Source organism: Capra hircus, chromosome 22, assembly GCF_001704415.2.
Source record: "Capra hircus breed San Clemente chromosome 22, ASM170441v1, whole genome shotgun sequence".
Taxonomy (NCBI): domain Eukaryota; kingdom Metazoa; phylum Chordata; class Mammalia; order Artiodactyla; family Bovidae; genus Capra; species Capra hircus.
The window spans coordinates 12,255,506-12,277,419 of NC_030829.1; the positions used below are offsets into that span (position 1 = coordinate 12,255,506).

The 21,914-nt window shown below is 41.8% G+C and overlaps 1 protein-coding gene across 1 annotated transcript in view; it reads left to right on the plus strand.

Annotated features, from left to right (window-relative positions):
• WDR48 (WD repeat domain 48) overlaps positions 1 to 21,914 on the plus strand; it is a 47,026-nt gene that overhangs the window by 22,764 nt on the left and 2,348 nt on the right. The window contains exons 8-18 of the mRNA XM_005695555.3: positions 2,374 to 2,598; positions 4,242 to 4,316; positions 6,005 to 6,107; positions 7,898 to 7,995; positions 12,112 to 12,219; positions 12,531 to 12,627; positions 14,706 to 14,801; positions 16,905 to 17,010; positions 17,950 to 18,037; positions 20,385 to 20,461; positions 21,487 to 21,679. Of these exons, the coding sequence (XP_005695612.1) occupies positions 2,374 to 2,598; positions 4,242 to 4,316; positions 6,005 to 6,107; positions 7,898 to 7,995; positions 12,112 to 12,219; positions 12,531 to 12,627; positions 14,706 to 14,801; positions 16,905 to 17,010; positions 17,950 to 18,037; positions 20,385 to 20,461; positions 21,487 to 21,679 (1,266 nt within the window). The remainder of the gene's footprint in view (positions 1 to 2,373; positions 2,599 to 4,241; positions 4,317 to 6,004; positions 6,108 to 7,897; positions 7,996 to 12,111; positions 12,220 to 12,530; positions 12,628 to 14,705; positions 14,802 to 16,904; positions 17,011 to 17,949; positions 18,038 to 20,384; positions 20,462 to 21,486; positions 21,680 to 21,914) is intronic.

Here is a 21,914-nt window from a genome sequence, read left to right on the forward strand (position 1 = left end):
AAAGAAACGTTTACTTACTGATTCTTGAACTCTTGCAACATGGAAGAGAAGGTTATTGGTTACTGGACCAGAGTATATATTAAATCCTGTAGAGTTGCCCTGCAGCTTCTCATGTCGGGTCCCTGATGGCGTAAGTCAGGGACTTGTGATGATACGTACAGTAGGCCAGTGAATCCTATCAGTGTCAGCCTATTGCCGCACTTCCTTTGTTGTCGTAGGATATTTAGCAAACCTTACTATTTGAGGTCTCTCTTCACTAAAGTTGTTTTGATTGGTGCCAGCATTCCTGGGCCAAGCCAGCTGACTTTGTATTCCTTGCACTTGCTCAGTCAGTTGCTTGAGGAGACTGGGGCAAGCTGCTATCTTGTTCTGAGGCGGTCATGTCCTTGTGTGTCACTCACAGGATTTTCCTTGCTGATACAAATCTTGCTGAACCTAACCTATAGGCCCAGGGGCTCCTTGAGCATTAGGCCACTGCTTGCTCCTGACTTGCCCACTGGGCTGCTCTCTTTTGGCAGTTACAACTGTGTATAAGTGACCATTGATCAACAGCAGTCTTGCCGCAGTACACTGATGCTTCTCATCTCTATTGGCAAAAGCACAGAGCACCCGATCAGGCTATAGGATCTGATCCCCTGAGTCTGACTTAGCAGAGCCACTTGGGGCATTCTGTCCTAGTCCCAGAAACCACCTCGATGAAGGGGTCTTCATGTTTATCCAGTGGAAGGTTGGGGTCAGTGGGAAGTGTTTGGATGAACCCTCTAGGTCCTAAAGGACACCAGGCACTAGAATTCCTGTAAAATAGGCATATCTTCTAACCATACTGCTGAATACTACAAACTCATTTGCCAGCTTGGTGCTTTAAAAGTGATTGCTGTCTATTTGGGGGCCTGCTTTTTAACAGTCTTAGATTACTGATTACTATCAAAGATTATTTTGTATTCTGTATCCGGGTGGATGTAGAACTCTAATATACTCTGTATTTCCTCAGCTGCTTTCAGCTGTGCATTCTTGGTTTGGAATTTACCTCTTTACTGCTGTAAGTTACCCAGCCTGTGAGGACTTCCAACCCATCACCTTTGCCTTCCTTATCCTAAAGTTGTCAGACCTTATTCCCTGTAGATCTGTGGTCTAGGAGCTGAGTGATCAAAGCTTCGCTAACAGCTTCGCCACCTCAGTGAAGCACCTCATCCTGGAGTGGGGGACTCCTCCCTGCCTGCCCCCCATTATACTGCCACAGTGCTCCTACATGCGTGATGAAGGTCTCCTTACAGCCTTACTTCTGACAGTCTCTTTACTGGTTAGTCTCTGGGTTCTCTTGCAAACTAGTTATAATCAATGATTAAAACACTGATGCTCCTGACAGCTTATGGGGGAGTCTGTTAGGACGATGTTTATTTAATTAAACATGTCCAGAGTTCGGAAAGCCTTTCGAGTCACAGAACAGGCCAGTTAATCCTTAATATTCCTGAAGGCCTCACCTGTTCAAACACTATCCAGGTCTCCCAGCCCACAACTATCTTCTCTTCTTTGAAGTTCTTTGCCTGCTTGATTTCACATACCAGCACCAGCAGTTGCTTTCTCCTCAGGGCTGTTTTTTCCCCAGAAAAATAAGCTTTTCTCCCTTTCCTCAGGTGACCACAGTAACTGGTAGAGAATACCAGGCATGCCGAATGCAAATGTGGGGTGGCTGGTTCTCCCTGTTTCTGTCACACTCCGTGTGCTCAGCTCTGATAAGAGTACCAGCAACTCGCATGCAGTTGAGCCTTCAGAAATGTCAGAATTGCCAATGTTAACTCTGAATGGGGAGGGTTTACATTTTGTATTAATGGATGTTGAACTCGAGGCTCATATGGAAAGTAGCCACGCTCACACAGAGTGAGTGGCAAGCTGGATTTTGCATTTGAGTCTTGTCAGTAAAATCCAGGAGACCTGGCAAGTCATCATGAATCCAGAGCAGTGAGGGAGAGGACAAAACAGAGGTGTGACCCAGGGCTTTGGGCTAGTGCAGTGCTTGTCAAGCTTGGTATGCCAGACAGAATGACCTGGAGAGCCTGTCGAAACGCGGATTGCTGGCCCCCACCAGTGTTTCTGCCTCACTGGGTGTGGAATGGGACACAAGATGGTGATGCTGCAGGGGGCCAGGTACCAAGGAAGCTTTCCTCAGAGGGTTCCCTGCTTGAGCCTGTGTTGTTGCCTTTGGTCATCCCAGCCTGTGATGCATGCTTATCAGAAGTCTTTTATCAGAGGCAGGAATGCAGGTTATTAGAGACACATTTTGACAATATAGAGTCAGGAGAGAAGCCAAGAGCAGAGCACAAGAAAGCAGGATCTTTTTGGCAGGTTTCTAACCTTAGCTTTCTCCATCCCCAGTGCCTTTCCGGCAGTTCAGATGGGACAATCCGCCTTTGGTCCCTTGGCCAGCAGAGATGTATAGCAACGTATCGAGTGCATGATGAGGGTGTGTGGGCTCTGCAGGTCAACGATGCGTTCACACATGTGTATTCTGGAGGAAGGGACAGGAAGATTTATTGCACAGACCTAAGAAACCCTGATATTCGGGTGCTAATTTGTGAAGAAAAAGCGCCAGTTCTCAAGGTATGTCATATGTTTTAGTTTTATGATTTAGATTGTTACATGCGCTAGCCAAATACATGAAAATCAATATTAAAACCTGAGTCACCTGTTAGGTTGTAAAAAAGATACTTCTTAGCCAACCATAGAAGAAATGGTGACTTCCTGGGAACATCAGGGGTGGATGACTGTCACACTGGTGAATCCTGTAAACTGACCCACAGTGCTCCTGGGCTCTGCTGGCTTTCCTAACCTGTCCTTAGAGGAGGAATAGAGGAGTTCAGATATCTGTGAGTGGATAGCAAAGCAGAAATGCGTCCAGTGTGTCACGTGGGGAATGTGGAAGAGTGCTCCTGAAGAAGGGGGAGAGGCAGGTTCAAATTGCAAACCATCACTGCCTCAGAATAGTCCTGGGAGGTGGGTACTTGAGAAGCCATCTGTGTTGACACCTGCTAAAAGTGAAGCCTAGCCTGAAAAAATGGACAGTCATCATTGACAAGGTGTTCAGTCTCACTGATGAATTGCACATTAAAACAATGGTGAGGAGATTTCCAGATTTAAAATGGAGGCATAAAGACAGCACTCTCCCCCCCCGCCAACCCCTTCTCAGAGATCATCTGAAAACAGAACTTCAAATAGCCGTCATCTGCAAAACGAAGTGACATCTGACACTCAGACCACAGTATAGGAGGAAGAGCTGAGACAGACTACAGGTCAGATGAGACACTTGAGAGGATGCCTGTGGTCTGAGAGCTCACGTAATACTGGCCAAGTACAGTTCTTTAAAGCAGATGGCACAACCTAATGGACAGAAGCCATAATCCTTTAGAAGCAAGAGAGTTGAGGCCAAAGTCACAGAGACACAGCATGTGTGCAGGAAGCACGCTGATGGGGAGAGACAGGTGTGGAGGGGAAACTGCACTGCAAGGCCTGCGGCTGCCAGGGTCTCTGGGCCGTGGAGAAAAAGACGAGGGATTTAGCCCAGGCATAAACGTAAGGAGCATCACTCTGAACTAAAGAGGATTCCTGGTTGCCAGTGTTCCAGCCCTGTCCTCATGTCTCGAAACCTGCAGTTCCCTGGTGCAGGAAGAAGAGTGGGCAGATCACGCCATTTGCATAATGTGTGCATAGGTGTGTATTTATTTTCACATGTGCAGTATTTTAAAAATACGGGAAGAGACAGTAAACGGCCCCCACTGTGCAGACTGTCCCTGGTGGGGAGTAGGTGCATGGCAGGAGTACCGTTTACTTTCACTGTCTCATTAGAACGGTTATTTTGTTTCTTGCTACACTCATTTCCAAAGAAAAAAGAAACTTATTTTCTTGTTATTAAGAACATAAAAACAGAAGAGTGGTAAAACCAGGAAGGAAGGGTAAGTCATCCTTTCGACTATTCCCATTTAGAAGCCTTAAATTAACCACACTTGAAACTTGAAGCCCTTGTTTTTAGTAAGATGTCACCCCATTCCACTTATGTAGGGCTCTAAATTCCATTATCAGAGAGACCCTTTCATTCTTCTGTGCATCCCTGGCTTTTAACACATGCCTGTGGTATCATCACCATACAATATTGAATGGAGGAGTTGGTATTTAATACTGTTTAGCTGGTCCTGGCGGTTCGGAAGAATCAACATTCCATACAGCGGTATTTTTGTGCCTTGTTTCAGATGGAACTTGACAGATCAGCTGACCCCCCTCCTGCAATTTGGGTTGCAACAACAAAGTCTACAGTAAATAAATGGGTAAGTGAGCCACTGTACCAAATGCTGGCAAAGTAACAAATGCTCAGTGTGAGCATGACTGTCAGTCAATTCAGTCACTCAGTCAAGTCTGACTCTTTGCAACCCCATGGACTGCAGCACACCCGGCTTCCCTGTCCATCACCAACTCCCAGAGCTTACTCAAACTCATATCCATCGAGTCAGTGACGCCATCCAACCATCTCATCCTCCGTCGTCCCTGTCTCCTCCTGCCTTCAATCTTGCCCAGCTTCAGGGTCTTTTCTAAGGAGTTAGCGCTTCACATCAAGTGGCCAAAGTATTGGAGCTTCAGCTTCAGCAGCAGTCCTTCCAATGAATGTTTAAGACTGATTTTTTTTAGGATGGACTGGTTTGATCTGGAGGGACTCTCAAGAGTCTTCTCCAACACCACAGTTAAAAAGCATCAATTCTTCGGTGCTCAGCTTTCTTTATGGTCCGACTCTCATATCCATATATGACTACTGGAAAAACCATAGCTTTGGCTAGACAGACCTTTGTCGGCAAAGTAACGTCTGCTTTTTAATATGCTGTGTAGGTTTGTGTTGGAGAGGGAAATGGCAACCCACTCCAGTGTTCTTGCCTGGAGAGTCCCAGGGACGGGGGAGCCTGCTGGGCTGCCGTCTCTGGGGTCGCACAGAGTCGGACACGACTGAAGCAACTTAGCAGCAGCAGCAGGTTTGTCATGGTGTTTCTCCCAAGGAGCAAGCATCTTTTAATTTCATGGCTGCAGTCACCATCTGCAGTGATTTTGGAGCCCAAGAAAATAAAATCTGTCACTATTTCCATTGTTTCCCCATCTATTTGGCATGAAGTGATGGCACCGGATGCCATGACTTTCAGTAGCAGGACAAAAATCCAAAATTTAGACAGTGGCAAAAATCTGAACGCCCCTGTGAATGCAGGTGTGATCCTAAGGATTGTATAAAAATTAAGGTCATAGTCAAAATACAGCTTCTGCCCTCTTTGTTAGGAGCCAGGATACACATTCAATGTGTGTGCATAGGCGCTGTGCCCTGACACAGCCAGCAAAGGTCACTACAGCTTCTGACCTTACAGACATGTGCTTGAAGAGAGGCAGTCCACGTACCAGCGCAGCAGGGGAGCTCATCACAGCTCTGTTTCCCTGAACATGAGAGGAAGCTGAGTTGTTGTTTCAAATTCATTTCCTTTTTCTTCATAGCATAAAGAACAAGGATCGAAATAAAGGGTAAGCAGAGTGAAGTAAAAAAAGTGCTGTTAATTAAGATTGAAGAATAAATAGTTAAGTTTTGAATTAAGATGTCCATTTTCTTGCTTACCAGACTGTTTGTGGATAACAAAAGAGAAAGTGTTTGCCTTTATTCTTATTTTATATGTAGGTCAGGTCATCTTTCTTTGTACTTATAAAAAAAAACATATCTTGTCTAAGTTTCTTTGTGCCAATTTGAGATCAACATAGCTTTACCCAGAAGAGTGCCTAGTGTTCTCTCCAAAAAGACAACTCTCCCTTCTTAATTTTCGTTTTGTATTTTTTTATTCACAGTAGATAAGAGTACTTTGTGTCTAAGTATTTTTTGGTTGATGTTATTGTTGGGTTTTTCTCATTTGCTCTTTGTTTTTCTTGGTACTTTAAACCTATTGAAAAGCTTATAAAGTATGAAATGATTAAATAATGAATTTTATTCCTTTAGACATTGAAGGGAATTCATAATTTCAGAGCCTCTGGAGATTATGACAATGACTGTACAAATCCTATAACACCCCTTTGTACACAACCTGACCAGGTTATTAAAGGTAAGTAAGGCTATTGGAAGGTATTATACCTTTTATTGAGATTAACCATAGTCACTAAGCGGAGAAGGCAATGGCACCCCACTCCAGTACTTTTGCCTGGAAAATCCCATGGACAGGGGAGCCTGGTGGGCTGCAGTCTGTGGGGTTGCTAGGAGTTGGACACGACTGAGCGACTTCACTTTCACTTTTCACTTTCATGCATTGGAGAAGGAAATGGCAACCCACTCCAGTGTTCTTGCCTGGAGAATCCCAGGAACAGGGGAGCCTGGTGGGCTGCCGTCTCTGGGGTCGCACAGAGTCAGACATGACTGAAGCAACTTAGCAGCAGCAGCATAGTCACTAAGAAATTTGACAAAAATAAAGGAAATGACTTTCCTTTAAATGTAGTTCTGATGTCAAGAAAAGGCTAATCGTATATTGACTTATTTTTAATAAAAGAAAAAATGTTTTTTAAATGCTATTTCGGTTCAGTTCAGTTGCTCAGTCCGACTCTTTGCGACCCCATGAATCGCAGCACACCAGGCCTCCTGTCCATCACCAACTCCCAGAGTTCACTCAGACTCACGTCCATCGAGTCAGTGATGCCATCCAGCCATCTCATCCTCTGTCGTACCCTTCTCCTCCTGCCCCCAATCCCTCCCAACATCAGAGTCTTTTCCAATGAGTCAACTCTTCGCATGAGGTGGCCACAGTACTGGAGTTTCAGCTTTAGCATCATTCCTTCCAAAGAAATCCCAGGGCTGATCTCCTTCAGAATGGACTGGTTGGATCTCCTTGCAGTCCAAGGGACTCTCAAGAGTCTTCCCCAACACCACAGTTCAAAAGCATCAATTCTTCAGCGCTCAGCCTTCTTCATAGTCCAACTCTCACATCCATACATGACCACTGGAAAAACCATAGCCTTGACTAGACGGACCTTGGTTGGCAAAGTAATGTCTCTGCTTTTGAATATGCTGTCTAGGTTGGTCATAACTTTTCTTCCAAGGAGTAAGTGTCTTTTAATTTCATGGCTGCAGTCACCATCTGCAGTGATTTTGGAGCCCCCCAAAATAAAGTCTGACACTGTTTCCACTGTTTCCCTATCTATTTCCCATGAAGTGATGGGACTGGATGCCATGATCTTCATTTTCTGAATGTTGAGCTTTAAGCCAACTTTCTCACTCTCCTTTAGTGACTTTAAAAATTGGGCTTTCTTGAATTCATCTTTTTGCCAAGCATTAGACTAATAATCATGGTATTGGTGAAGCCAACAGTCACTCTGTAAAAGATACAGTGTTGTCTTTTGGCACAAGCCAGAGTGGGTCAGCTCTGGCCTCTGGATTCTACATTCTACAACTGGAAGTGGCAGCTCTGATTTCAAGGTCAGAGTTTCGGACTAGGGTTAGATGTCCCTGCTGCTACCATTAGGATAGGATGTTCATTCAGGAGGCATAAAAGAGAAGTAAGATAGGAAGCAAACGTTAGTAAGAGATGAAACTAATTCAGAGATGTCCTGTCGTCATTTTGACTTTTCCCAGTGGGTAAAAAAAATTGTTAAGGTGTTTGCTCTGTAACAGTTTTCCACTAGTAGTCCCTTGACGTGAATAAAGAGTCTTTTCATCTATAATCTGTACTTAAAATCAGACAGTTTTTCTTTGGTTAGCTTTAAATTGCCTTAGACATAATTATATGGTCTCCTTTCTGGGGGCTACTGTGATTTACACTTTGTTACATGTCACTTAACATCATTGCTGTACTGTGAATTTAAATACAGGATTGTTTTACTAATTGTGTGGATTTTTTCCCTTTAGGGGGTGCTAGTATTATTCAGTGTCACATTCTTAATGATAAGAGACATATATTAACCAAAGATACCAATAATAACGTGGCATATTGGGATGTCTTGAAGGTGAGTATCTTTGTAATTTAATATAGGTTACTGGATTCTGGATTCTGTATTTTTTATTGTAGTTTGTATGTATATGTGTATATGTTGTTTGTATGTGTGTGTGTGTATATATATAAAATAACCAAGATAATAAATAGATAAATAAAGATTTAGGTACAGCCTTATTTTGGAGTATATATTCTCATGTGAATATTAGATAAGGCCATAGTTAATCTTTTTAAGTACCCAGAATTTGAATGGAACCATTTTCTCTGTTTAGTGTATTACCAACTGTGTTATGCTGCCTTCCCTGAAAATGAATACTTCAGAATTCCATATCCTTGATGCTCTTGGCATTTGGGGCCCAAAAAATCTGTTGCAGGACTGAGAGGGAGGATCTGTCCTTGTGTTTAGGGTGCTTAGGAGCATCCCTCAGCCTCTACTCAGTAGATGCCAGTAACCACCTTCATCCCCATCCCCCATTTCAGTTGTGACGACCAAAAATGCCTCTAGACATTGCCAGATGTTTAGAGGGTGGGAGGAAGAAGAAGGATGCAGAATGGCCCTAGGTTGAGAACCACTGGAGTACACAGAATAATTTTGGCCATTTCTTAGGATTTATAGCCATCTCTGTGAGCATCAGTTATGACTTTGAGTCATGTTACAGTGAATTTTTGGGTAATTGAGATGTATTAAGCTGTCCAGCCACATTCTAAATAGCACTGAAGAATTTATAGATAAATTGAACTTTGCTTTTAGGATCCTGACAAATGGCCCTTCTTAGTGTTGTTGGGATATTTGTTCTACAAATATTTCTGGATTAAATGAATACTCAGTTCAGTTCAACACAGTGCAAAGAACTGTGTTGAGGGTCATAAATGATGAAAAATGATCCCTTCTGGTTGGAGGGACAGCAGAATGCAGGATGGCCTACAAACAAAGGTGGTTACTTACAGCTGGAAAACCAGGAGGACTCCACATGGAGAGATCACTGGAGCAGGGCCTTGAAGGGCTTCCAGCAGATGGATTGTGGGAGGGCAGTTTAGGAAGGTGGAGTGAATAGCAAAGACAGAAAAGAGGAAAGTACGTGCTCATTCAGGGCCAGGTGAGCAGTTTTGTATAATTGGAGATCTAAGTGAATATAAAGGAGTAGTAGGGGTTTAAGGTGGAGAAGGCAATGGCAACCCACTCCAGTGTTCTTGCCTGGAGAATCCCAGGGACGGGGGAGCCTGGTGGGCTGCCGTCTCTGGGGTCGCACAGAGTCGGACACGACTGAAGCAACTTAGCAGCAGCAGCAAGGGTTTAAAGACGAAAAGTGAGATTTATTTCCCACAGAGTCATGAGTTGTAGGCTCCAGACCTGGCCAGTTTTTTTTTTAGCACATACTAAAGATTCTTTTTTTTTTTTTTACTAAAGATTCTTAGATGAGTTTAGAGCAGCTGAACTGTCTAACCAGCTGAAGTCCTGGTAGAGTCCTGCTCTCTGAATGGGAGGTGGTTCTACTCAAATGGGGCCCTACGCTGACATGCACCATCACTGGCATTTTTGTGTCCCTGGCAGTGTCCCATATCCAGATATTAGACCTTGAGGTTTTAAGATCGAGTGATCAGGCAAAATAGACATGACATTGAATAAAGGTATGGAAATCAAGAGTGCTTTTAGGACCATAGGCTCAAGAGTTGAACAGAGCTGCATTCTGACCTTGGCTCTGCCACCTGCCAGCCAAATGATCTCCAGAATATTCTTACCTTTGTCTTTATTCCTAAAATCTGGGTCTTAACTATTTCTTGGTAATATCAAGGGGATGTTTGAGAAGTATTTATTGTAATGACTGACACATTATAGTTAGGAGGTTGTTGCACTAATACGGTGAAAATCATATTCCTCTAGAGTAGGGTGGGAACAAGCAGGGGTTAAAAAAAATAGAATAATTAGATATTTAGGCCTGTGGATAAGAGTGGTGCTTTCTTGATGGCTCAGTGGGTAAAGAGTCCGCCTTCAGTGCAGGAGACACAGAGGTGCGGGTTCGATCCCTGGGTCAGGAAGATCGCCTAGAGGAGGAAATGGCAACCCACTCCAATATTCTTGCCTGAAAAATCCCATGGACAGAGGAGCCTGGTGGGCTTCAGTCCATGGGGTTGCACAGAGTCAGGCATGACTGAGCAGCCAAACACACAGGAAGAAAGGGAAGGGCCAGAGATGGGTGCTCGGCTTCCAGATTAGTGTGGAAGTGTTACAGGGAGCATAAGAGGAAAAAGGTCACTGGGGGAAAGGGACATGGTGAGAAAGTAACAGATTTGAGTTTCTGTGGGATGTCTGGGTAGAGATGTTTGTTGGGCAGAGAGCTGTACAACCTAATGTACATATGAGAAAGCTGGGCTGGAGAAATGGGCTTGGCTGTCATCGTCTGTGGATTGTAATTGGATCCATGAGAAGGTCAGTTTCCAAGAGATACATCTATACTGAAAATGGAAGAAACCAAATCATCTCCATTTCAAGAATTTTTAGAAAAAGAAGCCAAAAAGATGTGTAACAAAAAAGGGGTAAGAACGCTCAGAGCCAGTGGCAGCTCAAGGACTAATTGTCTCAGAAGGGAGCTTGTGGTAAGCTGAGCTCGCCTGCTGAGAGTTTGCGTGAGATAACAGAATGGAGTATACATGTGGATCTAGTCAGTGAAGCGGATGGTGTCTGGGAAGAACAGTTCCTGCCAGATGGAGTGGGTTGAGTAGTGTTTGGGAGGTGAAGAAACAATATTTGAATAGAGACAATCTTTGATGATATTTGACTGGTGAGATAGGCAGAAGAGGCAGTGACTGGAGAAGATTTAGAGGTGAAAAGGTCAAGGGAGGGTTTTGTTTGGGTGTTAAGGTATTTTTAAGATGGGAGAAATTTGATCATGGTTCACTGTTTATGGGGAAAGCCAGTAAGACATGAGAGGGTAAATGATGGTACAAGGCCCCCAAGACGCAAGAGATCAGGCGGTCCAGGTCCAGCAAGAAGAGGCACCTTTTTCCTTGCACCAGGAAGAACAGTAGCAGAAAGTTAAGGGAATTTTGTTGAGGCTTCTCTTTTTTAAGGAGTAGAGGTCAGAGTCATGTGCTGAGGGCAGTAAGAGGTGGTGGTGGCAAGGTCAGAAATATGAGGAAAGGAGAGATTTAACAAGGATGTCATGGGAAACTGTGGAAACAAGTTCCAGGTAGCATGAGTAACTGTCCCATTTATAGTAGGAATACTGTCAAGGATTCCAGAGGCCGCGATGGCCTGCCTGTGTGTTGGCCACGTGAATGTTGATGTTGTCCAGGAAACAAGCAAGATCACAAGATGGGTTGCAAGACGTTGAGCCAGGCTCAAGTTGCCAGTGAATGAGGGACAGTAACCACAGAGGTTACTAGATGGCAGTGAGGAAAAGGGGGTACAGTTTACTGCAGCTAAATGATAATGGGCTCAAAGAAAGAGTTTTTACATAGTCATGGTGGAATCATAGTCTCTATATGCCATTAGGGAGTTATGGGCTATAGAAGAAGACATGGAGTAGTCACCCTTTGAGAAGATGGCTGGTGAGCTGGGACCCTCAGGAACGAGCCAGGTTGCTGTTAGCAAGAAGAGGTAGAGGGAACATTCTGTCTTGTGGTTCAGAATTGAGATGAGCTGATGGGAAATGCTCCATGGCACCAGATGAAGTTTGGAACATACTTTTGGGGAGCATATGTATTTAGGGAATGAATAAGAAAGAGTAACTTAAGATTGCTGCCTATATTATACCTGTTATCTGAAGGTAGCTTCATAGCTCTCCTAAAGCATTTACAAACTGCTTTTTGTTCCTTCAAGATTTTTTTCCCCTTCTTTTGACATTGGTTACAGATAAGTGTGGTGGTATGTTATATCAATATCAGCAAAATTAAATTACAGTTTCAAAAAAAAGAACATTTTGTGGTTCTTTAATTTAAAATTTTACTAGAAGGTAGTTATTTAAAGGTAAACGCTTTAAGATAAAAATGTTTGGTGACGTTCTTTCTGAAACATATTTTAATCTCCATTTTATTTAGGCAAATGTGTAAAATTTGAGTAACTAAGTCAGAGTCAAATCAATTGACCGCTTAATAGTAATAATTATCATACTTTCCTTTTGATGTATAGGCATGTAAAGTTGAAGATTTGGGCAAAGTGGATTTTGAAGATGAAATTAAGAAAAGATTTAAGATGGTATATGTACCAAATTGGTTCTCAGTAGACTTAAAAACAGGGGTAAGTTAGCAGTTGATATTTGTGCAATTTGGGATAGTTGAAAATTTCCCGTATAGCTGAGAATTAAGTATTATTAGTTTTGGAGTCCTGTGTTTTTACGTTTGAAAGGAGAAGGTTTTATGCAGTTTAAATGCCTTTTCATATCCCAGTATATTAAATTGTAGTTGCATTGAATCACACGAAACACATTTTGATTCTGAATCTGTGGCTTAGCACTGTAGTCAAATAGTGCAAATAAATAAGGATTTAGAGACTTACTTGAAGAGTGTATTCAAATAGAATGCCACTAAGCAATTTTTCTCTTTTGACAGATGTTGACAATTACTTTGGATGAGAGTGACTGCTTTGCTGCTTGGGTTTCTGCAAAAGATGCTGGCTTCAGCAGCCCTGATGGGTCGGATCCAAAACGTGAGTTTGTGTCCTTCCTTCCCCGCCTCCTTCCGAAAGAGTAGGTAGATCGGTGCTGGTTTTTTGCTTTATGCTCATCTTTTTTGTTTATAAACAATATTTGGGTTTTTAAAAAATTATTTTTCAAGAAATCTATATTATTCTTTCATATGGAAATGGAAAATATTCCATTTTAAGTGTTTTGGGATCTTGAGTTTTCTCACAATGTATGACTTAGCTTTAACAATTAAACACGCAGCATACTCTCTACCCTTAAAACATTCTGGAAATCTGTTAGGTAAGGATAACTGAAGCTAGGAAACAGTTTTTCCCCCTCCAATCAGAGAATTACTGAAGTATAATTGACATATCATATGTTGGTTTCAGATGTACAGGATAATGATTCAGTATTTGTATATATTGCAAAATAATCACAACAGTAAATCTAGTTAATAGTTAACATCTGTCGCCATGTATAGAAGTTTTTTCTCTTGAGGCTTTTTAAGATCTACTCTCTTAGCGACTTTAAAATGTGCAATGCAGTATTAGTAAATATAGTTGCCATGCCGTAGGTCACATCCCCGTGACGAATATATTTTATACCTGGAGTTCATACTTTTTGACTCCCTTCACCCCTTTTGCCCATTCCGTTACTCCTACCCCTCAACATCTGGCAACCACCAGTCTGTTCTTTGTTTCTATGAGCTCTGGGGTTTTTTGCTTTTTTGGTTTCAGATTCCACGTGTAAGTGAGATCATATGGCTTTGTCTGTGTCTAACATATTTCGCTTAACCATATGGCCTTCAGGGTTCATCCTTGTTGTCACAAATGGCAAGACTTCATTTTCTTTATGACTGAATAATATTTCTTTGTGTGTATATCACATTTTCTTTATCCATTCATCCATCAATGGACAATGAGGTTTTCTGTAAATAGCGCTGCAATGAACATGGGGGTGCATATATCTTTTTAAATGAGTGTTTTCCTTTTCTTCAGATAAATTCTCGGAAGTAGCATACTAGATACGATAGTTTTGTTTTTGAGGGACCGCCATGCTGTTTTCCACGGTGTCTGCACCAACTTAGGTCCCGTCAGTAGTGCGCAGGGGTTCCTGTTTCTCCTTGTACTGTCAGACGTTTGTTGTTTATCATCTTTTTGATTAACAGCCATGCTCACAGGTGGGAGGTGATAGCTCATTGTGGTTTTGATTTGCCTTTCCCTGGTGATTAGTGATGTTGAGCATGTTTTCATGTGCCTGTTGGCCATCTGTATGTCTTCTTTGGAAAAATGTCTATTCAGCGCTTCTGCCCAATTTTTTAGTCAGATTTTTCCATTTTTTTGCTATTGAGTTGTATGAATTTTTTATATATTTTGGATATTAACCCATTTCAGATAAATAATTTGCAAATATTTTCTCCTGTTCCGTAGGTTGCCTTTTCATTTTGTTGATGATTTCCTTTGCTCTGTAAAAGCTTGTTAGTTTGATATAGTTCCACTCACTTACTTTTGCCTTCATTGCCTTTGCTTTTGGGGTAAGATCCAAAAAAATCATCCACCAATAGCATTGTCAGCAAGCTTATTGCCTGTGTTTTCTTCTGGGAGTACTGTGGTTTCAAGTCTTACATTCATCTCTTTAGTCCCTGTTGAGTTAATTTTTGTGTATGTTGAGAAGAGACTTATCTTCATAAGAGTCTATTATATTTTATTAATTATATCTTTGATCAGTATTCTTCTAAGACTGTAGCCTGTAGAAATAACTGACATATATACAAAATATAGTGGCTTTATATGGAAATAGCCCTTTAAAGAATACAATTTCTGTTGTTGTTTATTCATTTTCAAAGAATAGCTATATCTGAATAACCAAATAGAATATTTGTTTGCTTGATATTATCACTGCTTTAAACATTGTAAGATGAAATTTTAATAGACTTTGTGAAATACGTAAAGTCTTGCTTTTAGACATCCTTGGCATTGGGTTAAGAATGTAACATCAGAATATGTGGAAGCTTTTCATTTTTATTGCTTTCCCTCTATTTTTAAGTTAAAACTAATGTTTCTCCTTTTTGTTTTTTCTTTTTTAATTGACACTCTTGCAGTGAACTTAGGAGGACTTTTACTCCAGGCACTCCTAGAATATTGGCCTAGGACACATGTGAATCCAATAGATGAAGAAGAAAATGAAGTAAATCATGGTTCGTATTTTTATATTAGGATAATTGGTTTTAAAATTACTCTGAAGTTAAGGATATTTAGATGTTATCCTGAGAATTTAAAAAAAAATTTTTTTAAGCATTTGCTAAAGTATGACATAATAAATGGTTGGGGTATGCTCAATTTATTGCCCTCCCTTCTACATGCTAAAGAACGTCCATCCAGTCTTAACTGAGATATCGAAGAACTTTTAATTAATGAGACTGCACAAGGTATATGAAATCAATCCTGTGTATTTAGGTGACCTTTGTCCTTGAAAGTAGGCAGCTTAGCAGGTTTATTCTAACAGTATTTTCTCAAGGTATCCGTGGACCTGCTGGATTTACCTCCAAAGCTAGCTTTTTAGCTGCATTGGAAAGCCAGGTTTGTTGTTGTGAGGCATGCCTCACATTGGCCTGAAAGGTAGATATTCCCTAGTCTGATGATCTACCTGATATTGGCTCAAAAAACCTGCTCCCAACTCAGAAGTGCCAGGGTAAGTGACTGAGTATGTGTAAAGAATTAATGTCATTGAGGACATTCCAAAGCTCTGTGTGCCACAGGCAGTAGCAGTAACTCACTGTGCAGCCCGGGAGAATTTGGAACATATGAGTTTGGCTCACTCTGATTAAAGACAGGAGGGGAAAAACTTAAAATATCACAGCTGATACATAACCTTGAGTCCCCCCACTGAGGACTTGCTCTGCTAAAGATTCTCTGAAGATTGCCTATTTGTGGTGGTCAGCAGTGATGAAGCCCTCCTGCCAGAGAGTTTGTTGTGGCTGACTGATTCATCCGGAATAATTTTTGGAGTTTAAATCTGTTTTGCAAGGATGGCATGCCTCTCTGTAAGCCAGTGTCCTGATGTCCCTGTCTAAGAGAGAGCACGACCCCACACATGACGGCGTTTCTTCTGTCACCTGGCTCGCTTCATTCCCCTTCTGAATTGTACAGTGAACTGTGAGCCAGAGTCAGTGGAAAGATCTGCTCACAGGGTCGAGAAAGCTAGGTTCTGCTGTGGGCTCTGCCGTTTTATCAGCTGTGTAGCTGTGGGCATGCCATTTCCTGTTCTTGACTTGTCTTTCTCCATCTATAACCTGACGGTGCCCTCGGAGGCCCAAGGAGCCAATAAAGACCAAGTAATCGAAACAAAGGGCCACAGGCAGCATCTTGAAGGCAGCCTTCGGTTGGGGGAGTAAAGAATAAGTCACAGGAAACGTCAAATCATCCATAAAATCAAATTGGCATAGTGAAGGCAGGGCAGGACTGAGCCAAGCTCAGGACACGGCACGCACTACCTGGCTGGTAATCCTGCTGGACCTGCACGACACACAGTGGACCCCCAAGCTGCTTGGGTTATACGAGGTGGGCAGCTCGAGTATTCGGAGGCCTATAGTGAGTTGTGAGGATAATAGAGATAGATGGACATGGATCCCTCCATTCAGGGACTAGCATTCTGGTTGGACAAAGCACCGCTTACATCTGCGTTGTGCGATCAGAGTTAGTGCTGTGAGAGAGTGCTGTTGGGTTACAGAGGGCGAGATTGCTTCCAGATTCCTTCAGAAAGTAGTTATGAACAAGGGGGAGTCAGCTGCAGAGAGCTGACTGAAATGAAATCTGACTAAAATGAAATCTGCAGAGAGCAATAAAAATGAGTTTATGACCTCTTTGAGATTTTGTTTTTCACTAATACCATTAGTTGTGGCTGCCATTAAAGATAAACTTTTTTTCTGACGCAAATTTCTCTGTGCTTGGTGTTTTACCAATCCCCACCCCACCAGCACCAAAGAAAAGAGCAGATCATCGTTTATAGACTGTTCTAGACTTCCCTGTGGCTGAAGTAGATGGTTATGTTTTTGTTTTAAATCTCAAACATTAATCTCCTCTAAAATGTAATCATTTCTCATGAGGTATATCGCACATTGCCATATTTCTTATTTTCAGGAACTTCTCTTTGTTTTTTACCTTTATTTCCATCTCTAGCTGACTTACAGGACTTTTTGACTTAAAAGTCTTGCAATGGTTGGGTCCTGTGGTAACAAAATGTTTAGAATCCACGTTGTTAGCGCTGACTGAATACTGACGCCATCTGTGTCTTTTTCTAGTAAATGGGGAGCAGGAGAACCGAGTACAGAAAGGCAATGGCTACTTTCAAGTGCCCCCACACACCCCTGTGATCTTTGGTGAAGCTGGAGGTCGCACCCTCTTCAGGTATGGGTAAGAAGGGCTAAGAGTGCACCCTGTTTGCCCTGAAGTTTTGATTCAAGCAAATGTCTGTTAATTTCTAGGGGTGGCTGGGTTTTGGTTTTTCACCTCCCTGAAATAGTTAAGTGTCTGATGCTGTTAGACCCCATCTTAATTGAGAGCTGAGCCTCTAGTGGTAAAATGAGGTTGATACCTTGTGGAGGTTGATAACCTTGCCTCAAGGCAGCTTCTTAGCAGTTTCTGCAGGAAGTGCTTTTTCTCACTTAACCAGCCAGACTGCCAGGGACAGATGACTTCACCAGAAGTCCCCACCCACAGAACAACATCTGAGTAGATAACTTCCCTCAGACCAGGCCAAGGGAGATGGACTGGGCTGCTCCTGGGAACTGTCATGCCCAACAATGGCTCGACCTGAGATGCAAGGCAGTCCTTCGTGAGGGCCTGCAGGCAAGTGCTAGGCTGGCTTCACCTCCAAGTTGCCAGCCAAGGCCCAGGAAATGTCATGGGAGAAAGCCATGGGCCAGAAGTAAGAAAGCTATTTGTCTTGCCCTTGAGAGCAGAATTCTCTTCCTTGATGGTGATTTCCTGAGAGTGTGGTCACTGAAAACCTCCTGACCCCATGTTGTGCATGGACCGCCGTGCACTGTAGCTCTGCTGAGCGACCTCAAGTGCCTTGCCTACACCCAGCTTCCTGTCCTCACCCAGGGGCCCCAACAGGCAGCCACAGTGTCCATCTGGCCTCGAATCTGGGAGCCTGAGTTTGACAGCTTGCTTTCACTCGTAGCAGAGTGAGTCATTCTGCCTGCCTTCTACTTTATTTCCTCAGCTGTCAGTTGGGGGTGATCCTGAATGAACTCTGTAAGCTCCCTCCCTCTAACATTTAATGACAGTGATATTGGGATCCGTGCTTTTTTTGTCACTTACTACATGATGGATTATGTTTAGGCTGCTCTGCCGAGATTCTGGGGGTGAGACTGAGTCCATGCTTCTTAATGAGACGGTGCCACAATGGGTAATTGACATCACTGTGGATGTAAGTGTCCTCCACTCCCACTTTGTCCTCTTATTTTTTTCCAAATCATGAAGAAAATTTACTGTATTAAATTGTATAATCTTTGATTGAAACTAGACTGCCAAGTGGAATCCTCTTCTGCTTCTGTGCAGTTCCAAAGCTGCAGAGAAATATTATAATTATGTCTCTATCTTTATTTTTAATATATAAAATGTGCTTATCAAAGAAAATAATAAATGAATAAGGTGAAATTCCCATCCTTTTCCAAACACTGTCTTCCATTCACTTCCTATTCTTCTTCCCAGAGGTAGTAAATATTAATAGCTTAATGCCTTCAGGACCTTCTTCTGTGCATACACAAGTATGTATTTGTGTCTATATATGTGTGTCTAGATATATGTGATCCATATATAGATCATTTTCTTTTGCACAGAATCTGCTGTTCTGTACTGTTCTACAACTTGGGTGTGTTTTTTTGTTTTGATTTTCACTTAAAAATATATTTTGGACATTTTTTCATATTAGTGTATGGATCACTTCTTTTTAATGACTGCATAGTATTTTGTTGTATAAATGTACCATGGTTTATTTAGCCAGTCCCTATTAATGGACATTTAGGTTGTACCCAATGTTTTCTGTTAAAAACAATGCTTCGGTGAACATCCTTGTATATATATCTTTGTGTACTTTTTAGGGTAAATTCCTAGAAGTGGAATTGCTGGATCAAAGGGTATGCACATTTTAAATTTCAATGGATACTGCCAAATTGCACTCCACTAAGGGTATACCAGTTCACACTCTCACCAACAGTGTGTGAGTGCCCAGAACCCCGCACCCTCACCAAGGCTGGGTACTTAGAATCTTTGCTGAAAGACAGACATACTATCGCACTGCTCTAATCCGTAACTCGCAGTGAGGTTGAGCATCTCCCTGTAGCGGCCGTCTTTGTTTCTTCTGTGAGTTGCCCGTTTGCATTCCTTACTCGGCTTGCTGTTGGGCTCTCTGTCTTCCTTATTGGCTTGTAATAGTTCTTCACACTGAATATTGACCCTTTGACCATTCTCTTGCCTCTTGATTGAATTTTTACTTTGCTCATGATGTCCTTTGGCAGGCAAAAAGTTTTGATTTTTATATGACCAGATTAATCCTTTACGGCTGTGAGTTTCATGTCTTGCTTAGGTATTTCATACTCCAGAGTAGCAAAAATATTTTCTTGTGTTCTCTTCTAGTATGTTTATGATAATAGTTTGTATCTAGATCATTAAAGTATTAGAATTTATTCTATTTGGTGAATTTATTCTGTTTGGTGTGAAGTGAAGTAAGATGCTAACTTTCTCCAAATGCGTAGCCAGTGTGTCAACACAATTTATTGAATCATTTAAACTTTTCCTACTAATTTGAAATGCTGTTTTATCATATACTAAATTTCTATACACACATAGGTCTGTTTCTAGTTATGTGCTATTGACCAATTTTATGTCTATTTAAAGCCTCATGAAAAGAGATTTAATCTCTAGCATCTTCTAGAAAGTTTGTTTTCTGTCCCAGATAAACTTCCAAGAACTTAAAGCCAGTCTGACACCTGATGGATATTCTAGTCTTCTCTAAATTTGAGCTCCCCATAAACCACTACTTCCTTTGAGTGTGAAACTCACTTGGATGCATTGCTGACTTTAGGCCTGTGGCTTATTCCCTGGAGGAAACATCCAAAGAGGATATGACATGGAGGCTCAAAGGGGATTAATCCCCATAGCAAAGATGACCAATTAATTTTATCCTTTATCTAAGTGTATGGTTTACATCATATGGACATCTAGGTGGTTGGCTGAACTTTCCACTCTTATTTGAAACCTCAGACCTCACTCTGATGTCAGAGGTAAAGCAAGTTAGGAGGACTTGATTGACCTTTAGAGGTGGATAATGGACCTTACCAGCATAGAGTGTATGGTTTTGCTCAAAAGTGAATGTTGTGGGTTTCTCTCAAGACACTTAAATTTTTGTTCTGGCATTTGAATGTAGACTTGAGATTTTGGTTTGTATGGCTTAAAGGATTAAAATAAAGTTTATTTCCCTTTAATACCTTGAATTGTTATTTGAGAAGAGCCATGCTGCCATTTTATATTGCTACTGACTCTGCATATAATTTGTCTTTATTTATGTTTTATTACAAAATTAAACTTTATACTTTTCCTATACCCTTTCTCTAAGGCTGACATAATTTGAGAGCTTACTATAAATTTCATAGAAAGTCACTTTTAAATCTACAATAGCAATTAACTTATGAATCATGTTTTCACAAGTATTGACATCATTTTAGTTTATCAATTAATAGAAACTATTTTACTTTTTTTCACTTTTAATATTTCAGAAAAATATGCCCAAATTCAACAAAATTCCTTTCTACCTCCAACCTCATGCATCTTCAGGAGCAAAAACCTTAAAAAAGTAAGTAAATGGAGTGTCGTGCAATACTTCGATCTGATTAATTGCCAGAGACTTTTTTATTCCTTATGATTACGTTCATAGCACAGGAGGCAAGTACTAGATCTCAGGCTATTCCATAAAACTGAAGTCTTATACAATTTAACCATTCACAAAGCATGGGCTTCCCTGGCAGCTCAGCTGATTAAAGAATCCACTTGTGATGCAGGAGAGCCTGGTTTGATTCCTGAGTCGGGAAGATCCGCTGGAGAAGGGATAGGCTACCCACTCTAGTATTCTTGAGCTTCCCAGGTGGCTCAGCTGGTAAAGACTCCACCTGCAATCCGTGAAAGCTGGGTTCGATCCCTGGGTTGGATTTAATTAATTTAATTATTTGTTAGGATTACATTTAGAGCACAGAAGGCAAGTACTAGATCTTAGGCTAATTTCATAATATTGAAAGTTTATATAATTTAACTGGCTTTTAAAGTATGAGCCTGAGCTACTTGATTTGACCATTATTAACTGATGTCAGAGATACAGAAGTAGGTTTGGGGATAAGGAAGTTGCTGAATCTAGTTTTGGACATGTAGAGTTTGCGATGCCTTTGGGACATTGGCGGGAGCTATTGGGTTGGTGGGTTTGGAGATCAGACAGGCAGTTGAAACTCAAAGTCTTGACTATAGGAGGAAGCCCTGGGAGAAATGGGTACATCCATCATCGGAGCCTAATAAGCAACAGGGGCTGCCTTCCCTTTCAGGAGCATTCAGTTTGCCCATGCTCTGGGAAAGTCTTTAAGGGAATAGAACCTAGAAGGCTACTCTTTATATATATAATCTCACTTATTTGCACATAATCTGTTTTAGGAGAGGACACTATAAGAAATCTGTTGGGAATTCTGAAAATGGATTAAAGCAATGCCTGAGAACATGTATTGGTTTATGTTTCTGTGGTATGATTTAGCTTTATCAGATGTTATCACCAAAGAAAATGGGAGAGAGAATATCCAGTGATTTCCTGATGTCACCATCTGCCCTTGCCTTTTTCAGGGACCGACTTTCTGCTAGTGACATGCTTCAAGTCCGGAAAGTAATGGAACACGTCTATGAGAAAATCATCAACTTGGATAATGAGTCTCAAACCACTAGCTCTTCTAATAATGAAAAACCAGGAGAACAGGAGAAAGAGGAGGATATTGCTGTATTGGCAGAGGAGAAAATTGAGCTTTTGTGCCAGGACCAGGTAAATGGATTGAGGACACCGCCCCCTTGTTGCCAGTGCTGGTGCTCAGACTTTGCTAATGTGGTAGGATTGTGGTTTCCAGATCTGTTGCCTTGCAGGGGTCGGGGGAGGGCTTCTGCTTTTAGAGAGACCGTAAGGAGCGCCGGGTCTCCCACCCATTTGTGAGGCCCTTAGCTTCCATTTACCCTGGGGACAGTTTTCAGGAAAGGGACAGGAGATTGAAACGTATGCGCAG